The sequence below is a fragment of the Mustela erminea genome, chromosome 2 (genome assembly GCF_009829155.1).
Source record: "Mustela erminea isolate mMusErm1 chromosome 2, mMusErm1.Pri, whole genome shotgun sequence".
Taxonomy (NCBI): Eukaryota; Metazoa; Chordata; class Mammalia; order Carnivora; family Mustelidae; genus Mustela; species Mustela erminea.
In genome coordinates, this window is record NC_045615.1 from 55,255,068 (window position 1) to 55,282,563 (window position 27,496).

A 27,496-nucleotide genomic window follows, 5' to 3' on the forward strand; every position below is an offset into this window, starting at 1 on the left:
ATCTCTGGTGGGACTTACATGTTCCTCACATCTTGTGCCCACTTGTGTCTGCTTTTAATCCTGAATGTACTATTTCCATTGTACAATATATTCCCACTAAGTCCATCTGACTTTATGATTTGGTAGGTTTGATTAGATTCAGTACATGATTATCAATTCTGACCACATGGGCACTAATGTGATATATTTATCTTTATCATGGCACAGGAACAAAGTAAAAGATTTTTTTTTTTTAGGGAAGGAAAAAAGAAGGCTAATTATTTAGTGTCACTTGGAACAGAATAAGATGTTGACAGCTGAAATAATTTTGTGTCAAAACAACAGAAAATTTTCTCAAATACATATATGTATATGTATCACCTGCAAAAGCTATATATTCACAGTTTATTTTTTTTTATTTTTATTTCCAGCATAACAGTATTCATTATTTTTGCACCACACCCCGTGCTCCATGCAATCCGTGCCCTCTATAATACCCACCACCTGGTACCCCAACCTCCCACCCCCCGTCCCTTCAAAACCCTCAGATTGTTTTTCACAGTTTATTTTAATGAAATTATAAAACTGCAGTGATAATGGATTCTGGATACATATAAGGCTTTATCTTAATGAGATTCAGTTTAAGTATTCTTAATGTTTCTAAAATATTTTTATTTTTTGTACACCTGAAACTAATATAATATTGTATATCCACTACACTTAGATTAAACAAAAATTTTATTTAAAAATTAGGTAATAAATTGAAGCAACAAGAGATAATAAATTGAAATAAATCAATCTAAGAAATAAGTTATTAAGTTTAACATTTCATTGGCTATAGAAAAAAAATGAGATTGCAATGTAAAACCCTAAAATGTAAACTGCTAAAAGCTTTGTAAAATAATTAAATGGAAAGTCATATTGCTGAGGTACTTATGAAGTGAAGTATAACCAACATTAATGACAACATTTCCTCCATTTTAGAAGTGACTTCCATGAAGCTTCCATTCTCTGGAGATCAAGAAAATACAACGCAACTCTGAGACACTAAGAATTCTAGCATGTCACCATGGAGGAAGATCTACGGCTGATCAGGTAGATCTAAAGATCCATAGCCATAGGAAGCAGCATCAGGGTGTTGGGGATCCACAGATGCTGTCACTTATGACAAGGATATCAGCCTCAGGCAGTGATGGTGGTGTTACATGCCGGGTACCAGCACTGCAGTAGCCCAGGCAACATTACTGGTTTGGCATAACTGTTAACGGTTAATGGAAGGAGTTCAATGTCATCAAATTGCCACCAAATGAATGGTTGGTCAGTTTAATTAGTTGGTTGGCCTCTCTTTTTGTGCCTCTCTAATTTCTTCTCCCTACAAGACAGAAAGTAAATATATTGAAATGTAAATTGAAACTGAAAGGCTCTCATTACCTTTAAAGTTAAAACTATGACCTCAGGTTTTCCTCATTCAGATCTAGCCCTCCATCCTCCGCCCCTTGGAAAACAATTATGATTCCCTGAGTTTACTACTCTCTCATCTCCATTTATTTCTTTATTTTTAGCTGGAAAACTCCTTTCTGGAAGTTTGGAGTGACAATGGTAGCGTATGGAATCAGGCAGAAACTGGTTCAGTTTCTGCTGCACCTCTTATTGCCTATGTTGTCTTCCACAAGAAATTAATGCTATTGAAACCTTCTGTTCTTCCTTGTAAAATGGACATAGTGGTTATCACATTTCATTAAATAATTTACTTGTAATATATTAATAAAATCATATTAATTATAATGGATAAATGAGAGATTAATTTTTATAGTGATCACTATAAAATGGTGACATCTGATATTTTTGGAAGATTTACAATATGATAGTCATACTCATTTGAAGATTCTAAACCCATTATCTGAAGTCTCAAAATAGTGAGTTATGAGTTACTAAAAGTATAATAAATGTTAATAATTGTTACTACTATATACTCCTTCTACACACCCTACACTCTTTTATGTGGTTAGTTTCTATCCAAATTTCGGCTTAGGCATCAGCTTTTACTGATGGCTTTTCCCTACCTCCTCCTAGGTGTTTGTAGCACTCTGTGCTTACCTATGGCATAGCTTAGATCTTCTGCTTTTTTCATACTGTATTATCTTCTTGTTTTCTTCTCTCCTTCCTTCAAACAGACTGTCTGCTTCTTCAGGATGGGAGCCTGGACATACTAGTCTTTTTATGCCCAGTGAAGTGTCTAGTGCAGCTCCTCATATATATTAAAATCTTACTGAATATATTTAAATAAATGAAAGGATGAACACACTGTCAATAGAATGAGTGGTGGGGTGGCTCTAATATCTTTGGCTAAAGGCAGTAGAAGCAGTAGCTGGCCAGATTCTCTTCCTACTGACTAGATCCTTCTGGAGAAAGTATATCATTACAGCAGCAGCCAGAGCAAGAGTCTTGAACAAAGAATTTTGAACATAATATGATTTAATGGAGAATATACTGGTAATAAAAATGTGAAACCCTCTTGGGATTGCAGTAAATAATTGGATGGAGATCTTTTACAATGGCTTGTTTAGATTTGCAAAAAAATTTGGTACACACAGGAGCCCCCTAAATAATGTTTATTATTATTAATGTAACTATTGAAACTCTATATATATTATAGAAAAAGAAGTCAGTATTCTTATTTGCCTATGTAGATGAAAGAATTTAAGGTAAACCTAAACACATTCTATTTGCTTAGAAGTTATTAGAAGCAAGTCTTCTTGCTCATGCCTAGAATTGTTCACTAGGGAAAATAATGCATTATAATAATTCCTTCAAAATCTATTCAAAACAGAAGAAATATTGTCATCCCAGAATATTATTAGAACTTACTCTGGAAGTGGGACAAGGAAAATAGCAGAATTTTAAATCATTATTCTAGGCACAGACAATTTAAAAACATGAGCCAAAGGAGTCTCAAATGTTCTTTGACAATGCAGATGTCATTTGACAAAGGACAATCCAATTCCTTAGATATTTATTATTAACAGATAAACAAACTTAGTTTTATGATCTTATAACAAGTTGTTTGAAGTTAATGTATAAATGGTGATTAATTTTCTTATGTACTCTGAAGATATCAGTGGTAGTACAACATAACACAATAGCAAAAGAGTTCTTAAAATCATCCACTTGTCATATTGTGTTATAAGTGTTATTGAGGATGTTATATGAGTTTAAAAAAAAAAGGTGGGTGTTTTTCACATAAAAATCAAATCTGGATACATTAAAATCTTATTGTTTTCTTCATATTACAATACAATACCCAAGACTCTACTTAAGGAATATTCTATTGGCTTTTACCAGAATATATAAAAAAAGTCTAGAAATAACAACATTCTCTAGGGATTGTATTTCTTCTGTCAGTATTAGATAAATCATTTTAGTAATGCAAGTTTAAAATATAAAAGCCTTTTTTCACATTAAATACAGATGAGAATACAACAGGAATAAAATAATCTCACTTTCTATGTCACCTTTAGATCATAGAGAAGAAAAATTCTAGTAACAGTACATATAATAGATTGAAAAAGGAAGACTGGTTAGAAAATAACTTTGTCTTTGGTGAAAGATAATGGAGGGGTGTCATTGGAAGAGAAAATAAAAGTATGAGTACTTGCTTTTTATGCTGAGAATCTATTTTCTGTTGCAAAATTGTCATATGGCTCTCTCTAGAGTAACTTGTGTTTTGCTATGATATCAGCCTGAGGATCATACTTTGTGATAGACCTAAATGACCTTTAAACTCTTGGACTTTCCTTCCTAACTTACCTAAAAAGCAAGCATTGGAACCGTGACACATAGTTGTGACTTTGCAATGATTTTCATAGGGCAGAATATCCCTTTCAACCAACTAAAATCTACTGGCAGTGAATGGCCCTTGCTTTCCCACAGAAAATGTCAATGCTTTGGATGTTTGGGCCTTATTTTTTCAGTACATAATCAAAATTACTTCTATAACTATGGAAGTTAATCATTAAGGTTTCATGGAAGCTCTGTCTTCAAATTAGTGGTATAAGCAGCCAGAATTTGGGGAAAATTTATATAAAAATATATCTATATACACATAGGCATAAATATATGATTAACCAAAGTGCTAACCTATTCTATTTTTTTCAGAAAGCACACGTTATAATTATAATTTCAACATAACTAAGATAATTTTAATACTAACTTGTGAACATTTTTGAAGAATATCATTACTATTATGAAAATATACAAAGAAAAATTTCTCTTCCCACTCCAAAGACAACTATTTTAATTCTTCCAAAGTTTCCTTTTGATTATTATTATACATATTATACATATGCATAATTTGTATAGTTGTAATCCTCCTGAGCATTTAATTTTCTTCCTGTTGTTTCAATTAGAACTATATATTTATATGTTATATATAATGTGTGTTATAATTATCATGTTGATAGTGTCACTTATTCAATTTAGTTGATATAATTAAACATAATTTACATAAATATTCTCATAATATTTTATTAACTTAGCCATTATATATATACACACACACACATATCAAGTTACTCTAATACTATTTTTGTGAATATAACTAATAATAGTTAAGTTTCTAGGCCATTTTCAGACATCAATCCATTCATTTGTCTCATCATTCAGGGAAACAATACTTCCTGAGGAAACCTACCCATAAAGAGACTAGATCAACTTTTGGTACTTAGGTCATAATAGGATTTTTCAAAATCATTGTGGCTTTTTCCTCCATTACAGTACATTGTTTTCTTGGGTAGGAAACGCATTCCTCAAGGAGGCCACATAGGGTTACCTCAGGGGCATTTCAGATGACTATTAAATAAAGTGGAGACTCCCAGTTCACTCTAGGTCTCCTGAAATTGAATTTCTAGTGTCGAGACACAAAAATCTGATTACCAAGCTTTTCAGACGATTTTTCTGGCCACTAATACTTGGAAAATTATTGCCTCACCATGTCTAAATGATTGGGTACAATCTCCCTTTAGTAGGATTCACACACCTTTACATAACTTGTATGTTTATTATACATTCTTACAGAACATCCCCCTAGCTTTTCTCTGAAAGCACAGACCCTGAAAGTGTCTCCTTTAAATTTTCTTATCCCATTTTTTTCAGTGATTGTCCAAGACACTGTCTGGTCAATTAACTTGTGAGCTTCTTCCCATCACTGATATATTGGTGTAAATATCCCAAGGTACTCCTATCTACCTGAATGGATAAAATGTTGAATCTAAAACAATCCAGCATGATGAACACTGCATGTTATACGCAACTAATGAATTATTGAACACTACATCAAAAACTAATGATGTACCATATGTTGGCTAACTGAACATAATAATAAAAGATAATAATAATAATAAAATAGGGGTTCCTGGGTGGCTCAGTTGTTAAGTGTCTGCCCTCAGCTCAGGTTATGATCTAGGGTCCTGGGATTGAGCTCTGCATCAGGCTCCCTGCTCAGTGAGAGCCTGCTTCTCTCTCTCCTTTGCCTGCTGCTCTCCCACTTGTGCTCACTCTTTCTCTGTCAAATAAATAAATAAATAATCTTCACAAAATAATAAATACTGATGAATAAAAACAATAAAAACTGAATCAGGTAACCTTGGGCAGATCAAAAAATAAAAATAAAATAATAAAATAAAATAAAACAATCTGTGTTGACTCCAATAATCATTTTCATTCTTTTAGTTCTCCTTGGTGCCAAGCTCCTTACCCTGGCCAGTGAGGTTTTCTTTTACACCTGATAGATTTCCTGTAGGCTGCCTTCATATGATTAAGGTTCACATGGTTTTGGGAATATACCTGGTTGAATTCCCAGAAGAAAGAATTTGATGTGTTGGCATATTAGTAGGATTATTTTGGCAGAAATAAGAGGATTGTTACCCTTTGTCAACTTTAAGTGAATCACTCTGAAGCTTTTAGAAACGTTATAGACAGGGCATATGCCTTTAGTGTATATATTTACTTAGACATTCTAAATATTATTTCTGGGATCAGTATAAAACTTGCAGTTGGGAAGCTTTTATTTTGTCACTTTTAGAATTCAGTGATTTAAGGTAGGCCTTATGCTATCAGTTTGCACTGATGCATGCTATAAAAACAGCTTAATGAGAACCAGAATTATAGTTATTGTAAGGATATAGTTTAGGATGTAGTCAAAGTACTCCAGTTTAGTATTTAGGAGAAACGAGGAAAATATTTCTTCACTTCAGTCTAGTTTCAAGAAAAAATTATCCCAGTCAATAGTTTCATTTTATATTAAGGCATTCTGGATATTTTAATCTAAACTCATTTTTATTTATGTCTTGGCCAATAGGAACTTGAGCCAAGATTTGGGACATCTACAGCTCATATACAAAAACAACAGGATGCAGTGGTGTGTGCAAATATTTCTATTACATTCCCTTTGCCCTATGCTCAAAAGAATGTATTTTATTTTTGCTATACAAAATATATAAAACATGTATTTTAATACATGTTCTTAAATATTTTTTGTAACAAGATTGAGAAACCATTTTTACTAATGTTATATTTTTGAAGTTTCAATAACAATATCAGTTAAATTTTTTTTATTCAATAGACATGGGTGTATATTGTTTTATTGTTTTCATTTGCATTATTTTAATTATTAGTGATAATAAATGTTTTTTATTTGTCTTTCTTCATGTGTGAACTTTTTGTCCATCCCATTTTATGGGTTAGTTGTTTTCTTTTAGCTGCATAGTATATAGGTAGATAGCTTGGTACGAACATATGTCTAACTCAAATATGATGCATGTATTTGTATTGATGAAGTATGTACCCACTGATACTTTTCATTTAGTCTTTATTGTCAATTTTCATTGAACAAAAGATGTGCATTCTTATCCAAAAAAAATTTCCCATGTTATTTTGTCTACAAATGTTGCTTTAAAAATAATTCTTAAAGATAGGCAAAACACTGTAAGCAGTTAAAAATGGAAACTAACACAAAACCCCTAAAATTTGTAGTATTCTGCTATACCATGAATTCAAATTTCTATGCATGATCAATAGAAACCATCAGTAGACAGCTGCTCTAGCCTACAATTTTTAAATGAAATGCTGTTGTAGCAATGGTACTGGGTTGAGAAAAATCAATATGTTTGAATATATGGCATTAAAATGGCTACTATTTCATAAATGTTAAGGCCAATAAAGTTCCCATAAAAAGCTCAATGTTATATAAAGTGTATATAAATTTATGATGATGGATCTGCTGTGCCTTCAAAGGAAACATAAATGTACTACTTAAATGGAATGAGTCTTGTATACTATACTCTAGAATGTCTGCACTTTCTTTGATTTGTTATTATAGAAGGAATGTTAATTAAGGCCCGTAAGAACATAGGATAGAATGGAAAATGTGTATGTCTGAATGATTCTAAATTCATGAGTAATCATTTACCCATGACTTGAAATCAACATCCTTCCATGAACTTACTTTTCAGCCACATTATCTGAAGTTGCAAGAAATAACACATCTAAACTGGTAAGCCTATCTTCTATAAACTCCTCCAAATAGTACTAAAATATTTTCCTAGCAATATTGTTTTCCCTTGCTAGAATGCATTTTGGTGAGCTCATTTGTAGATTGTGCATCATTGATGGCATAAATTTCATCCTAAGCGCTGTAGACTGACTGTTACACGTACCCTAAGTACCCTATTTAAAGCAAAACTCCCTAACCTTGACTTATCCTGATATCATCTCCTTCTTTTATTTCCTTTCAACCCGTATTATAACTGTACCAATATGTATTTGTTTGTTTACATAAATATGCCTTGCTCACTGGAATATAAACTCTTTTGGAGCAGAGATTTGGTTTTGTTCCTATTCTCTCTTCAGTGCATAAAACAGTGCCTGGTGCATCATAATCACTCTATAAATATTTGTTAAATGAATGAATAAATTATAGAAATATCTCCAAAATAAGACCAATTAATAGTGTTTGTTCTAAAGGAATCAAATAATTTAACCCTTATAGATATACTTATGATAGGAGAGTTTCCTTATTTTTCTATGGAGACAGTTGTTGTTGTTTTTTTTTTTTTGTGAATGAAAATAGGACATAGTTTGGATAAAAATTAAAAAAAAAATAGTTTGGATATTTGCCTGGATTCAGATCCTTACATAGCTGTGCAGTTACTCTGGTTCAGAGCAAGTCAGTTAGTATCTCTGGTTTCTCAAATTCATCTGTAAATTAAAGATACTGCTCTCTGGATTGTTGTGAAGTTAAGAAAAATAATATTTATAAAAGTGTAGAATAGGGGCGCCTGGGTCGCTCAGTAGGGGTGCTTGGGTGGCTCAGTGAGTTAAGCCTCCGCCTTCGGCTCAGGTCATGATCTCGGGGTCCTGGGATCAAGGCCCACAATCGGGCTCTCTGCTCAGCAAGGAGCTTGCTTCCCTCTCTCTCTGCCTGCCTCTCTGCCTACTTGTGATCCCTTTCTCTCTGTCACATAAATAAACAAAATCTTTAAGAAAAATGTGTAGAATATGATAGATGCTAATCATATGTAAATTCTGTCCCTTTTTATTTATGAATAAAATTCCATAGACATAAATTTTTAATATCTTTAAGACAAATCAAAAACCAATTTATTATTTAATGAGAAAGATCTAGCATATGTAGTCTTCTCTAGAAGTTTGTAAAAATTAAAAACTTATTAGACATGGGAATTAACATCTAAACACAAAAGGAAAAGAAAAAAATGCATTTAATAATATTTTGACATCATAAGTCTGCAAAAATCACTCTAGATTGCTTTTGAATCTTAATAGGAGACAATGTGCTATTTATGAGAAACTCATGAGAAACTTGACTATATCCAGAAGTTAATATGTAGTTTAATTTTATTCTAGTTGGCCAAGTACCTCAACCATATTATAGCTTCATAACTTAATAAATATTTTTATTTCTGATATATTAGTTCATTTTCTCTCTTTTTAATTGTAGTTTGGATTACTAGAGTGATAAACAATGTATCTTAATAAATCTAAAATAGCTTGTCAAATTTCTGAAATCAGGTACTTATTCTTACTGATTTGTGACATCTACAAAACCCAATGTATTAAATATAGCAGGGCTTAGAAAATATTTCTTGAATGAACTGGTGATAATATTACAAAATTTATTGCATTTATTAGTCAGAGGACATTCACCCATTCATAAATAGCACTTAGAATATGAAAATATATCATATGTTATATATAATATATAGTATATGTTATACTACATATTTATATATTTTATATATGTTATTGACCTCATTTCCCTTCCTCAAAATTCACTCATGTTAAAAAAATAGAGAAAATAAAATCCTTCAGCAAAATAAGGAAACTTCAAGTCACAATCTATGCAGAGCACAGGTACAAATGCATAAAAAAATTCTCCAACAATACCAGGCACTGAGAAATAATACATATTTCTTAAGACTTTATGCAGGATAAAAATGTATTTAAAAGTAAGTGTGATATATTTTAAAAATAAATATCTAATATTCATATAATTAACAGAACTAAAGTTGGCTATGAAAAAAGAGAAGATTATTTCCCCAGAGGAGTGAGCTTGAAATAGTTTTACTAAGCTACCTCCAAAAAATTAAAAAAAATAAAAAATGAAAGAAACTGTAGGGATGCCTGGTTGACTCAGTTGGTTAAGCGTTTGCTTTCTGCTCAGGTCATGATCCTAGGGTCCTGGAGTCGATCCCCGCATCAGGCTTTCTGCTCAACAAGAAGCCTGCTTCTCCCTCTGCCTGCTGCTCTCCCTGTTTGTGCTTTCTCTCTCTTTCTCTCTGACAAATAAATAAATAAAATCATATATATATATATGTATATATATATATATATGTATATATATAATAAAATGTGTATCAAACGTTTAAAAATTATATAAATTTTTATTAGAACTTTATCTAATTGCAAATGATATAATCTGTTTTTTTATAGCCATTACATCACTTTCTAAAATATATCCGAATGTCATATAACTACGTGTCTGGAAGGTCTGAAACTTCCTGTAGTGTTTGACATCTTTGAGCTTCACAGGGCCCTTAAATGCTTCTGCTCTTGTCATATATGTCCCCATCCAGCAGGAAATGCTCAACTACTAGTTCCCTTATTAGCCAAAAACTACAAATATGTAGCTAGAATCTGAAACTTGCACAGCCCATGTAGCAGAGGATGGTTGGTGGACCCTGGGTACTTCCGCTGTACCACCATGCTGCTTGTGCCTTTACTGCAGGAAAGACTCTATCCTCAGGGTTACAAGGAGCAGGACCCATGGCATGCCTACGATATATGAAAAGGTTGATTCAAACCTTACCTAAGCCCAGTTTCCTTAAATCACACAATCATAGAAATTCAAGAGATCTCATGGTGAGTGACATCAGAAGCCCTGCCATCATACACGACCTTTGCAGGTAATATCTTAACTGCATCCCTCTTTTCTCCAGAGCACAGGAATGATATTACATTGATCACACCCTCCTCCCATGTAACATATTTTAGTCCTACCTGGGTTCAAGAGACCATACTCTTCATTTACAAATTTTACCTAATCTTACTAATGCTGTTAGTTATAAAATTGGTTCTACCTAAATGGGAATTCCTCCAACTAAAGGTCGTAAAATATGCTCAAATTGAAATCAACAGGACTCTTGCTGTTGCTTCTGGATATTCCGTAACTGTAGAGCCTTTAGTAACCCATGGGCTTCGAATGTCAAAAGCTGCTTTTCTTAGCCTTGCACGATACAATGCTAGAACATACTGACCACATACTGGGTTACATAAAATTAGAGGCTTTCGTAGACCCATAGACCCTGAAACTGTGACACTCCATACTAAGTTATCCATCATGTCTTCGGAATCATCTCCCAACAGGTGTGGCACACCTACCAAGACCACCTTTCTGTAGGATAGAACCAAACTTGGACGCTCTTGGCATATCCTACCAGCAGGATGAGTGGCCTTCCTTGTCTTAAGTTCCTTGTCAGATGCCACAGTACTGGAGGAGGTGACTCATCTTTCAGACCCTTGGTTACCTGAGGAGCCTATAGGATTAACTGAGTGAACAATGGTGAGAATTCACTGACTTTACATATGGGATTACCAACATTATATGTGATGTAGGTCAGTGGAATGTTGCTGTTTTTTCTCCCATAACCAGATGTCCCTAATAAAGGGGTATCAGCATAATTGGACAAATATCAGGCAATCATTGTAGTTCTGGATACTCCGGCAAAGACCGATCCATCTGCACTTTTGTTGCTAATTTTTGGGCCACTGTCAATGGGTCTAGCTGTCTAGTATAGACAGTGACAGCAACAATTCTTCTTCTAAAGCTTCCCCTTTAGGAATCTGGGAATCTCTTGCTTCACAGATATTCAAAATATAATTCAAGGTAATATATACTACGGCCACAATATAAGGCCTTACCAGGGCACTGTTGATCCCCTTCAGGATTCCCCATTACTAATAGTAATTAAGGCACTCATTCCACTTCTCAAAATGTATGATGGAGGGGCTCTTCAAGAGGGCATTCAATGGAACTTCCAGATCTGTTAGAAGTCCAAGCAGTTAGTTTAATTTTTAATTCTTTTTTAAGATTTTATTTATTTATTTGACAGAGATAGAGAGATAGCTAGACAGGGAACATAAGCAGGGAGAATGGGAGAGGGAGAAGCAGACTCCCCACTGAGCAGGAAGTCCAACTGAGCTGAGTCCTGGGGCTCAATACTAGGACACCGGATCATGACCTGAGCCAAAGACAGACTGAGTGACCCAGGTGCCCCCCAAGCAGTTAGTTTAATAAAGAGGCCAAATATCCTCTTCAAAATCTAATGTTTAAGTTAAAACAAATGGAAACTGGATCCTCTGCTGAGTCTAAATTCATGCTCCCTGGGGACATGTACGTTCTACTCCAATGTTATACAGATACCTCATTTACCTTTATTGGCCACAAAGAGGACATTTCTACAGTCCAGGGTTTTGACAACACCTCACCATGTGGCCCTTCTGTTAAAGTATCTCCTTAGTTTCCTAGAAAAGTACTTCTGCTATCTAAAAATATTAGTCATCACTAAAGTAAAAATTTGACAAGAAGGCATCAAGGGGTTAATTATAATACGAAGCCTAAATGTCATGTTTTCCTGACATTTTTGAACCTCATGGGATCCCCCCAATTATGAGTTCCTGTGCTTTCACCAGATATGTCCTTCACTCAGTAGGAATGGCTCTCCAGCTGGCTAGTCCCTATTATCTGGACCAACTGCACTTCTCCAGTCCTTAATCTAATGGGTTTCACTTCTCTGCCAGACAAGGCGGTACCTCATCTTCTTGTCACAACAAAATCTGCCTTCCACAGCCCCTGCTTGTTCTCTGAGTTCCAAAATGCAACCCTTGCGTGGTCTTACGTGGTATGCAATGCTTCCTCTCCCAGGCTGTAAGTTTATATCACTAATAAGCTGCTGTCAGTTTCATCTGTCCCATGTTGAGTGCTGGGTGTTTGGTCCTTTCACATTGTTTAAGGCAGAGATACTTCTTTCACCAATTGGATGAATAAGAGCTGATAAGAATATTAAGTATCTATTATCACCAATTTTTAAAATATGAACATTTTTTCTTTAATAGTCAAAAATTATAATTCCCTTTCTTTCTACAAGTTTTACTTCCACTATAGTAACCACAAGTCTAAAAATTTATTGGAATATTGTGTACTTGATAAAATCTATACACAACTCATTTACTTCTTGAAATAAAGCAAAGAACAAACAAATAAGCAAAAATATCTCTGTATCTATAAATGCAAAAACATCTCCATATCTATAAATGCAATTTAAACACATATATAAGGATATATATTAAAATGTTATTTAAAAATCTGTATTATATAACAAAGATGAGATAATAGAGTAAACATAATAAGAAATGCCAGTGTGAAGAAAAAATATAAAAACTTAGAGTTTCAATAAAAAAGACTGGAGTATATGAAGAAATTTTTGCAAAATAAAGGAAAAGTGCTCAACTTACTTTATCATATTTTAAACATATAAAGCTATCAAAATTAAGACATTATGGAACTGAGGCAGAAACAGAGCAGTGGAAATAAATGGAAAAATGTTCGTGTCTGTCAAAATAGTAATGGGGCAAAATATTATTAAATTTATTGTGTTAAAAAATCATTATTCACTTGGAAAACTATTTAGATCTCAATTTTACATCTTACACTATAATAAAGATATACAAAACAACACCATTTCTAGAATAAAATACAGATCAATACCTATGTAAGGACTTTCTGTACTTGAGCCCAGGAGCATTATGAAGAAAGAAAAACATTAATAACTTTTACAAAATAAAAATTAAGAAAAGCCCTTTATGGGAAAATATCTTAAAATTTAAATTTAAGATAAAAGTGATATCTGACAGGTGGTAAACTTTTATATTTTCTATATTTAAACACAAATTAATATGAAGATAGTTGAATATCTCAATTTAACTAGAGACTATAGACACAAATATCTTGGGAAGTAGCATACGAACATAGAAATAAATTATCATATTTATTGTTTAAAAAGTTCAAAAAGAAATAATTTAAGATAACTGGGAATGAAATAATAATAAATACAGCCATTTTGAATTCTTCAAAACTCAGCATATTCTAGGAATCTAGGTAGCTAACAAGCTATAGCTATCAATCAAGCTAGCTAACTCTATTTTTTTAACTGCATGAAGCATTTTATTTTATATACATAAAGTTTGCCTTGCAGAAAGAAAACAGATTGTATTTTTCATCCATTTCCTCTAACTACAAGCCAGGATTATCATTCTAAAGCAGAAGTCAAAAAGACACTCTGCACATAGTAAGTGCGGGTATTTTTTAGGTAGTTTATAAATAGTTTTAAATAAGTAATTATTTATATCAGCTACATCCAATGAAAACAAATGTCAGTAGTACTAATAAGTACAAAAATGACAGGCTTTGGGTCACAATTCCAATTTTTCTTGAAAAGCTTAGATAGATTTCTAGTAAAATATCTTTTAGGTCCAATAACTCTTACATGTTAATTACTTTGAAATTTTTAATATCTAGGATTTGCATCTTCATATATAATGTAGTTCTGATATTATTTGGGATCACTTTTGTTTCATAGCTTATCATAGAGCTCAGTTCATATTTTTGGTGACGAGTTTTCAACAGTGATTGTCACTCTTCTCAGTCAAGATCCTACCAAGATACTTATTTCCTCCTTATTCTAAACACTGATAAAAGCAACACTGATAATGCCCCCAAATAATACACACACACACACACACACACACACACACACAATAACATATTTCAAAATCATAAATACTATGGATCATGGTGGGGCACAAGAAATATACACCAAAATATCAGTTGCTTCTTTTAGACTTTTCATGTAATTGAATGCCAAAATTCTCTACTTTGGGGTGATTGAGGTGCAACCAAATATAAAGCATAAGTTCATTTGAGTTCATAGAGTTGGTGATTTTTGAGGCAAAATGAAGACAACTGCAAATGAGATGAGGACTAATATAGTTTTTACAAAAAAAAAAAAAAAGGAAGAAAAGAAAAGAACTCAAAGTAGATCTCAGAACATAGGTATAGAAGACAGGCTGTAAAATCACTCCAATTGTTCTAATCCAAAATTCACTCCTTGTGTAATCATCTCCTCTTGATTTTGTGGGTTGGAGAGTTGCTTCTAATCAAGAGAGTACATTGTTGGTATTGGGATGATAATATTGCATAACAGTATAACTTCCGTCATGCTAGAAGACTCTCTTTCTTGTTGGCTTTAATGAAGCAAGTTGCCATGTAGGGGAGGTCTACACGGCAAGTAGCTGAAGGTGGCCTCCAGCCAAAAGCCAGATAGCAGGTGCTGAGTCCAATAGCCCAAAGGAACTGACCCATGCCACCAATCACTTACATGAATTTGGAAAAAACAAAAACAAAAACAAAAACAAAAAAACCTTCTCGGTTGTACTTTCTCTCAGACTCTAATTCTGGTGAATGCCCTAATGGCAGCCTTGTGAAGAGTCATGATATAAATGGATCTTCTTGAATTGTTGACACACAGAAGTTGTGAGAAAATAAATGGGTAGTTTTCAAGCCAGTACATCTGTGGTGCTTTGTTATGTAGTAATAGATAAATAATACAATCAGTATAACTACTTAAAGTCTTTGGACCTCAGATAACAGCTCTGAAACTTAGTTATTATTTTTACAGGCTATGAATTTACAGAAAAGACTACATATTAATCTAGATAACTGAAGGCTTTATAAAAGAGGAAAAGTATGTTCTAGGACTTACAGAGTTATTCCGTAGAGGAAAAAATAGCATTAGCAAAAAATAACAGCGAAAATGTGGAAAGAAAGTGTGAACCAAGTTGATGTAAAAAATTGAGTCACTGTAAAGCTATATACATTAGATATGTGTTACATATATACATATATAGTAAAAAATCATGCATCAGTATATTCCAAAATCATAAATACTACAACATATGTATCCTAGTGATAACTATTCCCTATTCTTTCCTTCCACTCAAAGCATTATTTAGATATTAAATATTTATTCAGAACCCAGCATACTATCTACCACTGCAGAATCACCACAAAATCAACCACAAAGAGTGGAGAAGGGTTGATTTGAGAATAAAAAGAAAATCATGTGTGGTTGCACAAAAAGATGGAAGTAAGATATTGATGAGAATACTTCAGTGTTCTGGCTGATTCACAGATCATTTGTATCAGAGGAAGAGAAGAAGCTACTCTTCCATGTGACATTGTTATGCTGGACTCTCATTAGAAAACACATAACTCGTCAATAGTTTGGATTAAATCTTATGAAAAGGCCATTTTCAGATTTAAAATACTCAAATAGCAACAGATGAGTATGTTTCCATTTCATATTTCAGTTGCTCCTGAGCATGTCTTCAATAGAAACTGCAACTTGCTTTAATCATAGAGAAATAAAGAATAATTCAGGGGGAAAAAATCTCCCTATATTCCAAACTTAACTTCAAGAAACAATTGAAAAAATGGAAAGCTAGGTCCTTCTATGTTTGCATGATCACAAACTATTACTACATTCTATGTTCTTCCTTTTCAGAGGATACATGAATCTAAAACTGCTGTTACTGTATACTTTCAAGATGACCTGTTTTTAATGATACTTGGCTCATCAGAAAAAACATAGTACAAATAGATAAAATAATGTGTATATACTCCCATAAAAATTTACTAGCAGAAGACATTTAAAATAATTTTACTTCTTCATTGTTAGCTCAATTTAATTTCATGATTTCACAAATGAAAGGAAGAGAGCCTAATTCTACCTAAAGAAGTAGAAAAACATATTTGTACCCATTGTTTTAATTTTCTATTATTAGATAATGCAAGTCAGTTGACTACTAAGTAATGCTTTAGGAGGCACATTTGAGACCATTTCTTTTATTCTTCCTTTCACAGTAGTAACTCTGTGCTTGACTTAATTTAGTTTGCTTATAATTAAAAAACAAATCTCCTGTACTTAATTACTTCTGTTCTCAGATTCCTCCTCTTAAGTAATTGTGTAATCAGTGATCAAGTGTATCAGGCTTTTAGAACAGTTTGATGTTTATAGGGTATTTGTACCACCTCATTGGGTGAGCTGGTCTGAATGAAGATAATAGGGTTGGTATTAGTTGACTGCAGCTCTGGATCAATGCTTTCAATTTATTTTAAGGGCTATAACTCTTGCTATTACACATAGTTGCCCCCACCTATTGGAGAAAAGTACATACTGCATTTCAAAGCATAGAATGTGATCCCTTTTTATCTGAACAATGCTTTTAAGAAACAATTTTGAGATCCAGGTATTTGGAAAGACTTACATTTTTCAACTGTTGCCGTGGAAAGGTATGATTGGAAGCCAGGAAAGACTTTCCTTGTCCTTCAGTTTGAGGATACTGCAAACCAAGATAATTTTAAAAAATATAAGATAGGGTTATCTCTTGGCAGGTGAAAATATCATTTAGCTAAGCTTTCCTACACCTATGTTACAGATTAATAAATTTTTTGCTGCTATACTTCAAACCACATATTTTTGAGTGTGACATCTCAATTTTTACCATGTTTTAAATTTTATTTTAGTTCATCATGATAAGTGTACTCTTTGATCCTCATACCCTATTTCCCCATCCCCCACCTACCTCCTCTCTGGTAACCATCACTTTTTTCTCTGTAGTTAAGTCTATTTCTTGGTTTCTCTCTCTCTCCTTCTTTCTCTCTTTTTCTTTGCTCTTTTGATTCTTGAATTTTTTAAATAGCTGATGATTTTTTCAAAATTAAAAAGGAAAGGTAAGCAAAAGAAGACAGGAGGAGCACAGAAATAAAACATCTGCAGGCCAAATTCAGCTCACCAAGGTGAAGTTGAGACAGGTCATCTAAACTAAAGATAATAAATGCCAGTTCTGTTAACACAGATGTTACTTAAGTAAAACTCTTTAGAGTTCTTTGCTTTGTTTTTAGAAAGTAACCAACAACATATTTACCTTTAATGTGAAAATTCTGGGACATTCATATTCGAATCTTCAACTACTTTCTTGGCTCAAGATCTGTCATCTCTAGTTTTCCTTGGGAGCCCAGGTTAGTGACATCAATGCCAGAAATAAATATAAAGGAGCAAGCAAAACAAAATCTTTCTCCAGTATCACAAGGGTTTGCTTCCCAGTCACATAAGAAGCAGAGAATCATTCCTCTTTATAAGTTCCAAATAAAACCTCTCCAGGCTACAGGATGCCAATTTACTAAGTCTTTCCATATACTTATTTTGATATGTCATCCTCAAAACATTTGCGTTTTTAAATAATTTTTAATTCTTAAAGAAATCTTTATCTGAATTTTTCAGTTCCTTTTAGTAGTCAAATTAAGCACACACACACAAGAAAACCAGCAAGGCATTTAGATCCATTTTCTAATATTGCACCACATTCTATTAAGTGGCACTAATTGCATTGGGAATGAAAATTAATTGAGAAGCTCTCACTATCTTTGCATAGCTACTTGAACTTACACATTATCTTCGGAGTTCATTCTAAGTGAGCAGTTTTTTCACACTGTCTTCACAATCCATGACCTAATATGAACAAATGTATGTGTAATTTGCCAGTGCCTCACCACTGAAATGCTGTGATTCAATGTAGCCAAAGTACATAAAAATGACAATATAGTTATTTCCCAATTATCCCACAGCAGCAGAGTAACCAATGTTTCAATATAAAGTGTAATTGATTCCTAATTGCCGTACTTTCACAGAAAGGCCACAGTCCATAACTTCATTAAATAGTGAAAACACAAATAACTATTCATAAGGAAAGAATTAGCATATGCTATATGCTTATTTACTTTCTAATCTGTAAATGTTTTAGATTCTGGTCTGTGTAAAGGCTGCACAGTCTGCAATATGTCATTCAGATATTCCTCAGGGAACAGGAAATTTGCCCAGTGATGTTCATTTAGGAGGGAGAAAAAAAATATTGGCTATTTGATATTTGATGTGCTCTAGAGGGGGCTTCACCCAATTCCTGGATCATTTCCAAAACAGAGATATAGAACAAATATCCGAGTCTGTGAATTGAGGGCACCTTCACTGTTATATATATATACTCAGGCTTGTTAGGGCTCCTGTAAAAGATAGAAAAGAAGAAATGATAAAATGGTAGAGCATAGGGGAATAAGAGCTATCTACTGCCTAATGTGAAAAATGACTGAAGAGTGTAGGTTCTAATTGTGAGTGTTACTCAGATATTATTCTAGAAGGATCCTTGAGATAAAGGTAAGGCAACCTATATCTGTATATTATGAAAAAAATGAGCAAACAAAATAGAAGGGATACAAAAGATATAATTAGTCCCACTACAAAATATTTATATGAAGTTTCCAGATGTTGACTTTTAATAGTGCTAGAGTTGATTTTCCTACCTTCACAGTGCCCTATTATAGAACTTTGTAAAGATGCTATGTTTGGTTACCTATAACTTAGTAAAATGCTTCAAATGATCTGCAACTGTTAAACTACAATGTAATTTAAAATATTTATATTAGGAACTATTTGAATGATAGTGATAAAATATACTTGCTGAATGGAAATAACCAGCATTTTAATGTATAGCTGCTCCCTGAAGTAAACTCACATATGACAATATGTCATTGACTAAAAATATTATATCTATATACTTGTCATTTTTGGAGGTTCTTGAAAGTCCATATTAACTACCATAAAATTGTACAAGGAAGGGCACCTGGGTGGCTCAGTGTGTTAAGCCTCTGCCTTCGGCTCAGGTCATGGTCTCAGGGTCCTGGGATCAAGCCCCACATCACGTTCTTTGCTCAGCAGGGAGCCTGCTTTCCCCTCTCTTTCTGCTTGTCTCTCTGCCTACTTGTGATCTCTCTCTCTCTCTCTGTCAAATAAATAAATAAAATATTTTTTAAAAATTGTACAAGGAAAGAAAAATGTACTGTATAAAAGCTCAGTGTACATGTATCTGCTATACTGAATTAAATATATGCTAGACAAGAAACAGACTCATCTGCTTGTCCCATGTTCTTTCTATGGTATGGTAATTTAGGAAATAAGCATTAAGAAGGCATGAGAGGATACTTTTGGTGTCCTGACCAAATTCCCTTAGTGCACACTTTGCAGGTTCGTGTGTTCAAACCCCCAGCTACTGGATGTGTTAGCAACTAAAACCTCAGAGCAACTTATTTCTCTGAAGAATTCTCCTTGGTCCCTTCATATGGGAGTTTATGAATCTTCCTGCCTAGTAGACCTTGGCCAAAGACTGAACGTCAGACCCATTGTCACGGGTGTGAATAACATTATAGTCTAATTTGTGCTTCAGAATAAAGCTAGTTTCCAGCTAAGTTTTCATTCTTCCTTAACAACTTCTCTGGCTTGTTGCAGTTCCTTCACTCCCCTTATCCTAACAATACTTCCCCAATAAATAACAGTATAAGAATCCCCACTTCAGTCACTTCTAGGAAATTCCACCCAGGAACGGGCTTGGTCCTAGAGTAAGGAGTGGTCCTAGAACAGGTGTTCTAAGAATGACATCTAGAGTTGGTTTATTTACTGACCGTATGAACTTGCATGTCCCATCACAGTGGCAAATGATGGAGGGATAGGTCCTATTTCACCATATCTACAGTGGACTGGGATGACAAATAGGTGGGGGCAAATATACTTGGTGAGGCAATGTCTCCAGCATTTAATAGTGTGATGAAAAAAGAAAATAAAAGAACGTCAGAATTGCATACTTGTTGTTAAGCACCACTGATAACACTAAAGAGAAAAAACGACAGGCTCACATCTATTAATCAATACCTTAAAGTAAAGATAGAGTTACACAGATTTCTTGCCAGCATTTCAAAAGAATCTTACCTCCTGAAGTCCCAGGGCAGGACCACTAAATTTAAGCCTGGGACTTAAATGAAAAAGCGGAAGAACTTCAGAAAATCCTGAATTCTTAGCCTCAGAACGTCTTCTATGCAAGGCTGTGGACTGGCATGGAAGTAATAAAACCCAGAGATTTTGAAAGAAGAATCTCTGTTGGTGCATTTGAAAATTTTAAATTTTGAGGTTCTTCTGAACTCTTAGGACCAACTCCATCTTCTTGGCAGATCTATCCCCTTTCCTAACTGTTTGCTTCAAACAATGTAAGAACTTCAAATAAAAAAAGAATGTACAAGACAATCTTTGCCCTCTTTAAGATAGACCCCCAATGGCCCTCCTGTCCAACAGACTATTTTTCCAGTGTTACTGAGATATAATTGAAATTGTGTAAGTATAAGATGTACAATACAATGATTTGATGCACATATAAATTTCAAAATAATTGCTGCGGTAAGGTTAGTCAGAACATCCCTCACTTCACATAATTATCATTTTTGTGTGTTGTGAGGATGTTTAGAATCTATTCTCTTAGCAACTTATAAATATAAAGTGCAGTATTATTAACTAGAGTCACCATACTGTGTATTAGATCCTCAGAACTTACTCATCTTGTACCTGGACATTTGTACCCTTTAACTAACAACTCCCATTTCCTTATTTCCCAGTCCCCGGCAACCACTATTCTATTCTCTGTTTCTGTGAGTTCTGTCTTTTTAAATTGTATGTAAATACAAGGAAGATACTTACAACAGACTTAATATGGGTAAAATCTCGGTATAATTCAAGCAGAAAATAGTGGACCTAATCAGTATGAAGAGGTTTTAAATGTCAAAGGAGCTGCAGGCTCTGGTTTATATGTGCCGGCAGAAAATGGGAAGTAGGCCTGGAAGGAATCTGGAGGGTACCAGCAGGTGGAAAAATATAAAACTGGGTAAGAAAGTTTGTCCATATTGGAGAACTCTCTGGTGACAAAGAATTTAATACTCTCCCAAGGGATGATCTGAATGCTTGGATAATATGTTAGTCTTCATTAACTAGAGATGCCAGAGCTGCCTTGGTATTATATTGATAAATGAATTAAAAAAAATCAGAAAAGTGCCATGCTATAGCAGGTTTACTATCTATGGCCAAAGCAATCTATTTATCAGGGAACTGCAAACCACAATGAGATACATCTTACACCTCTTAGAATAACTGTTGTTAAAGACAATAAGAGATAACAAATTCTGGTTGAGGTTGTGAGGAAAAGGGGACACTTATGCACTATTGGTGGGAATATAAAGTGGTACAGACACTATATATATATATACACACATATATACATATATACACATACATATATATACACACATATATATGTATATATATGTATATGTGTGTGTGTGTGTGTGTGTGTGTATATATATAGTTGTTTACAGTTTAAAGGTTCCACACAAAATTAAAAATAGAACTACCATATGACACAACAATTACACTTCTATGTATTTAGCTGAAGGAAATTAAAACAGGATATTGAAGAGATATCTGCACTCCCATGCTAATGATATATATATAACATATAATGTAATATGTTATTATATTTATTATATACTGTATGCATTTTATAATGTATATATATATATATATATATATAATATTCAGTCATAAAAAAGAAGGAAATTCTTCCACTAGCAACAACATGGATGGATCCTGAAGTCATCGTTCGTAAGTGCATTAAGGCAGACAGAGAAAGACAAATATTCTATGATATCAGTTATATGTGGAATCTAAAAACATCAAACTCATAGAAACAGAGAGTAGAATGGTAGTTGCCAGGATCTGAGGGGTGGGGGAAATGGGAAGACGTTGGTCAAAAAGTACAACTTTCAGTTGTAAGATGAGTAAGTTCCAGGGATCTAATGTAAACATGGTGACTATAGTTAACAATATTATAATATATACTTGAAACTTGCTACAAGAGTAGAGCTTTAATATTCTCACCATAACCACAACACAATGGTGATTAAACTTACATGATATTGCATATCAATTATATTTCAATATAGCTGGTAAAAAACAAATATTATATATGTATCAAAAGCTAATATATTCCTTGAGAGGGCCCAGAGAACAGTCTATTTACTAAAGTAATTAGAAATATGTTGGTGAGGGGCACCTGAGTGGCTCAATGGATTAAAGCCTCTGCCTTTGGCTTAGGTCATGATCCGGGGTCCTGGGATCAAGCCCCACATTGGGCTTTCTGCACTGTGGGGAGTCTGCTTCCCTCTCTCTCTCTGCCTGCTCTCTGCCTACTTGTGATCTCTGTTTGTCAAATAAGTAAATAAAATCTTTAAAAAAAAAAAAAAGAAATATGTTGGTGAAGGCAACATCATTATTTAAAACTGAGGACTGGTTTCTTTAAAGGTAAGGGTTGGAAGCAGAACATGCAGATATAGAACTGAAATCCCTAGTATCTATATACATATACACATACATAAACACATTACTGAGAACCCCAGTATGTATACAGATAGATACTGGGGTTCTCAGTATATATATATATATATATATATATATATATATATATTTGATGATTTTGATGATGAGGAAGCTGAAGAAAAGGCTCCAGTAAAGAAATCTGTACGAGATACTCCAGCCAAAAATGCACAGAAATCAAACCAGAATGGAAAAGACTCAAAACCATCAACACCAAGAACAAAAGGTCAAGAATCTTTCAAAAAACAGGAAAAGACTCCCAAGACACCGAAAGGACCTAGTTCTGTAGAAGACATTAAAGCAAAAATGCAAGCAAGTATAGAAAAAGGTGGTTCTCTTCCCAAAGTGGAAGCCAAGTTCATCAATTATGTGAAGAATTGCTTCCGGATGACTGACCAAGAGGCTATTCAAGATCTCTGGCAGTGGAGGAAGTCTCTTTAAGAAAATAGTTTAAACAGTTTGTTAAAATTTTCCATCTTATTTCATTTCTGTAACAGTTGATATCTGGCTGTCCTTTTTATAATGCAGAGTGAGAACTTTCCCTACCGTGTCTGATAAATGTTGTCCAGGTTCCATTGCCAAGAATGTGTTGTCCAAAATGCCTGTTTAGTTTTTAAAGATGGAACTCCACCCTTTGCTTGGTTTTAAGTATGTATGGAATGTTATGATAGGACATAGTAGTAGTGGTGGTCAGACAAATGGAAATGGTGGGGAGACAAAAATATACATGTGAAATAAACTCAGTATTTTAATAAAGTAGCAAAAAAAAAACAAATATATATATATTATTTGACCACTCCTCCCTAAAAGGACTTAGGTACCACACAATGGAAGGGGGACTACCCAGATATTTTAAAGTGTTTTGAATTGTATCTGAATTGACTCTGATATACAGAGATGCAAAGCACCATTCTGCTCCTCATTATACTATGGGTATCAAAGCATTCAATAATAATGGATTTATAACCAACATCTACTTTATAATGTGTCCAGTAGATCCACAAGCCTATCTAGTAGAACTCTCCCTGGTTCCTGAACATACCATTGAATCTGGCATACTAAGCTTTAACAAAAACTCTCAGATTGTTGTATTCTATTACAATGCAGTCCAAAGAGACCTGAACCATCTAGAAACTGCAAAGCATCACCTTGGTCCACTATATTAATGATATCATATTAATTAAATCTATGAGCAACAATCATGAGAACTTGTGATACTTTATAAAACATGTGCCCTCAAGAGGTGAGAAATTAAGCACTGTGAAGATTCAGGGACTTATCACATTGAGGACATTTTTAGGAGCACACTGGTACAGGAATTTGGGAACCTATAACATAAAGGACTAGTCATTATATCTTATAGCTTTCACCACTAAGAGTGAAGCATGTTTGGTAGGCTTCTTTGGCATATTCTACATGTGGAACTATTGCTAACATCAGATTTACATAGAAGGTTGCTAGCTTCGAGTGGGGTTTGGAACAAGAGAAGATTTGGCAGCAGGTCTAGGTGGGTGGACAAGCAGCCTTATTTCTTGGGCCAAAGGACCTGACAGATCCCATCATACTGGAGCCTTCGAAGGTAGCAAAAGGGACTGCCCTCTTCTTTTAAAAGCTCCAGAAATAGGGTTGTCACATAGATCCTTGGTGTTCTGGAGCAAGGCCATGCCATCTCTGCTAGGGAACTATGGGGTCTACTCTATGTAACAGGGTGCTCCTGGCATGCTAGGAAGCAAACTGAGCATCTAGTTCTGGGATATTGAGGGATCATGCCTTTAGAACTGACCATGATAAATCAGGTACTCTCACACTCATCAATTGTGGTGTAATTATTCACCATAGAAACAAGTAGTATACACCAAGTACTGTGGGTAGGTCACAGAGATAAAACTGTGACCCCATTTCACTGTACTTCTGTTACTATATGTAAAATACTGGAAATGTCAAGGGTCACTGGATAGTTTTAGTCCTTCTAAGTTGACTCTATTTATCACCACTTTAAAAAAATCTATTATTTTACATTTTACACATTCATATAGGAATATCTCTTCATATATGTATGTGTGTACATATATATACACACATGTGCACATATTCATACATACACACACACACACACACACACATATACACACTAAATAAATAATAAATTTAAGGTCCAAAATATATATTGTTCTCTTACTTTGATTGAGTAGATGATTCTATGCATCAGTTAAATTCCTTTCCAAACTTTAAATAATATAATGCAATACTGTAGTATTCAGTATTATTATATTTCATCTGATTGCCCTTTCCTTAGGAATAGCCTATTTTTTTTCTTTTATATATTTATCTTACTAGAAAGACTATCTTCTCAGCAGGATGTTTATCCTTTAAATCTAAAGAATAATATATAATATTTAATAAATATAAATATAAATATATATTTTTTCAATTTATTTTCCTCTAGTCTTCCTTTGGTTATATCTTGTCTCCACCATCTTTCTTTGTGGTTCTTAAACTTCAGCTACATAGATCTATCTTCCTGTGTTTTAACTGTTGACATCATATTTACTAGTGTTTATCTTTTTCTCTGCCTTCTGAAAGGTTTCTTCATGTTTAGTATCAAATCACATGCTTAATCTTCTATCCCATAAAGTCTATTATTTTGTCTATTTAATATTTTATTTTTTTAAAGATTATATTTATTTATTTGATAGAGCTAGCAAGAAAGCATAACCCAAGGTGTGGGGGTGGGGAACAGAGCGAGAGGGGGAAGTAGGCTTCCCCTCTGAACAGGGAGCCAGATTTGGGGGTTCCATCCCAGGACCTGAGATCATGACCTGAGCATAAGACAGATGCTTGACTGACTGAGCCACCCATGTGTCCATTTAATATTTTAAATATTTTAATCATTTTTAAAAATTTCTAGGATCTCTTTATTCTCAGATTGCTCTTTCACAACATTATTTGATACAACGTCTTTCTGCATTTTTCAAGGGAAACTAATTTGAATTTTTAATGTCCTCCTTCAGTGCCTGAATTATAATGTTTCTTTCAAGGTCGTTTGGTCTGTGTACTCATTTTGGTCCATCTATTTCATGCTCATAGTTGCTTTCAAATTTCTAATGATTCTTAGTTCATATTTAGGAATGAAAGACTAGGTTAATTAAGTATGTGGCGTAAATTGCCTCTAGGTCATAAAATTATATTTCACAAAATGATCCCTCCCTTGAAGGAAACATTGGCAACTCACTCTAAGTAATTTGAAGGTATTGTTAACAGGTAGGTATCCCTAATTAGTGCCCAGTAAGTGGACAGGCAGGCATACTAGGGACCCTCTCAATTGCTTTAGAAGGACATTATTCTGGAATTAAATTAATGTAATAAAATTTATTTGGGCTGAGCTCTCTTTCTTTCTTTCTTAACCTTCATATTTTATTATTTTATCTTATCTTATCTTATTTTATTTTATTCTTAAAGATTTTTATTTATTTCTTAGACAGAGTGAGAGCACAAGCAGGGGACCAGGAAAGGGAGAAGCATGCTCCCCGCTGAGCATGAAGCCTGGTACGGGGCTGGATCCAGGACCTGGGATCACACCATGAGCCTGAAGCAGACACTTAGCCAACTAAGCTACACATGTCCCCCTAACCCTAACATTTTAATATGAAAGTATATACTTCAATCTTAAACATTCCTTCAGTTTAGTTGCTTAAATCTTTAAATCCATAGTAAGAATCTTGGGCAGGTTACTCCCAGCAATTCTATGCGTGGAAAAAGTGAAACGTGTGATTGGCTCAGGTATGTAAAATGTTCTTTAAATACCTATATGGCTATCTTCAAGCCATTTTCCATTCTTCAAACTTTTTTAGTTTGAATCTGAAGCTAGTCTCAACTTTCTTCCCTTATTTTTTAATTTTTTTTATTTTATTATGTTATATTAGTCACCATACAGTACATCATTAGTTTCTGATATAATGTTCCATGATTCATTGTTTGTGTATAACATCTAGTGCTCCATGCAATATGTGCCTCCTTAATACCCATCACCAACCTATCCTTCCACCACCGCCCTCCCCTCTAAAACCCTCAGTTTGTTTCTTGGAGTCCACAGTCTCCCATAGTTCCTTTCCCCCTCTCATCCCCCACCTCTTCATTTCCTCCTTTCTTCTCCTAATGTCCTCCATGCTATTCGTTATGTTCTACAAATAAGTGAAACCATATGAAAATTGACTTTCTCTGCTTGACTTATTTCACTTAGCATAATCACCACCAGTTCTAGCTTCAAAGATAACAGATATAGTAATAAAAAGAAGAGGTACATGCACCCCAATGTTCATAGCAGCAAAGTCCACAGTAGCCAAACTGTGGAAGGAGCCAAGGTGCCCTTTAACAGACGAATGAATAAAGGCAATGTGGTTCATATATACAATGGAATACTACTCAGCCATCAGAAAGGGTGCATGCACACCATTTGCATCAACTTTCTTTAGAAGGAACTTGGATAGATCTAGTAGTCAGGTTCTGGTTTTCTCTGAGCTTTTGCC

General features: G+C 34.0%; 1 protein-coding gene across 1 annotated transcript; it reads left to right on the forward strand.

Annotated features, from left to right (window-relative positions):
* Nucleotides 1–1,048: 1,048 nt before the first annotated feature.
* On the forward strand, nucleotides 1,049–23,729 carry LOC116582141 (nucleophosmin-like). Its single transcript, XM_032329552.1, has 2 exons — nucleotides 1,049–1,074; nucleotides 23,066–23,729. Exons 1-2 carry the CDS (start codon nucleotides 1,049–1,051, stop codon nucleotides 23,409–23,411), a joined length of 372 nt encoding a protein of 123 aa, XP_032185443.1. The 3' UTR covers nucleotides 23,412–23,729.
* Nucleotides 23,730–27,496: the final 3,767 nt, after the last annotated feature.

What these genes read in the sequence shown, in the direction of transcription:
- LOC116582141 (XM_032329552.1), top strand. Translation starts at nt 1,049, where the DNA reads ATGGAGGAAGATCTACGGCTGATCAG. An exon ending in GAAGATCTACGGCTGATCAG is followed by an intron (nt 1,075 to 23,065) that starts GTAGATCTAAAG and finishes ATATATATTTGA; the next exon opens with TGATTTTGATGATGAGGAAG.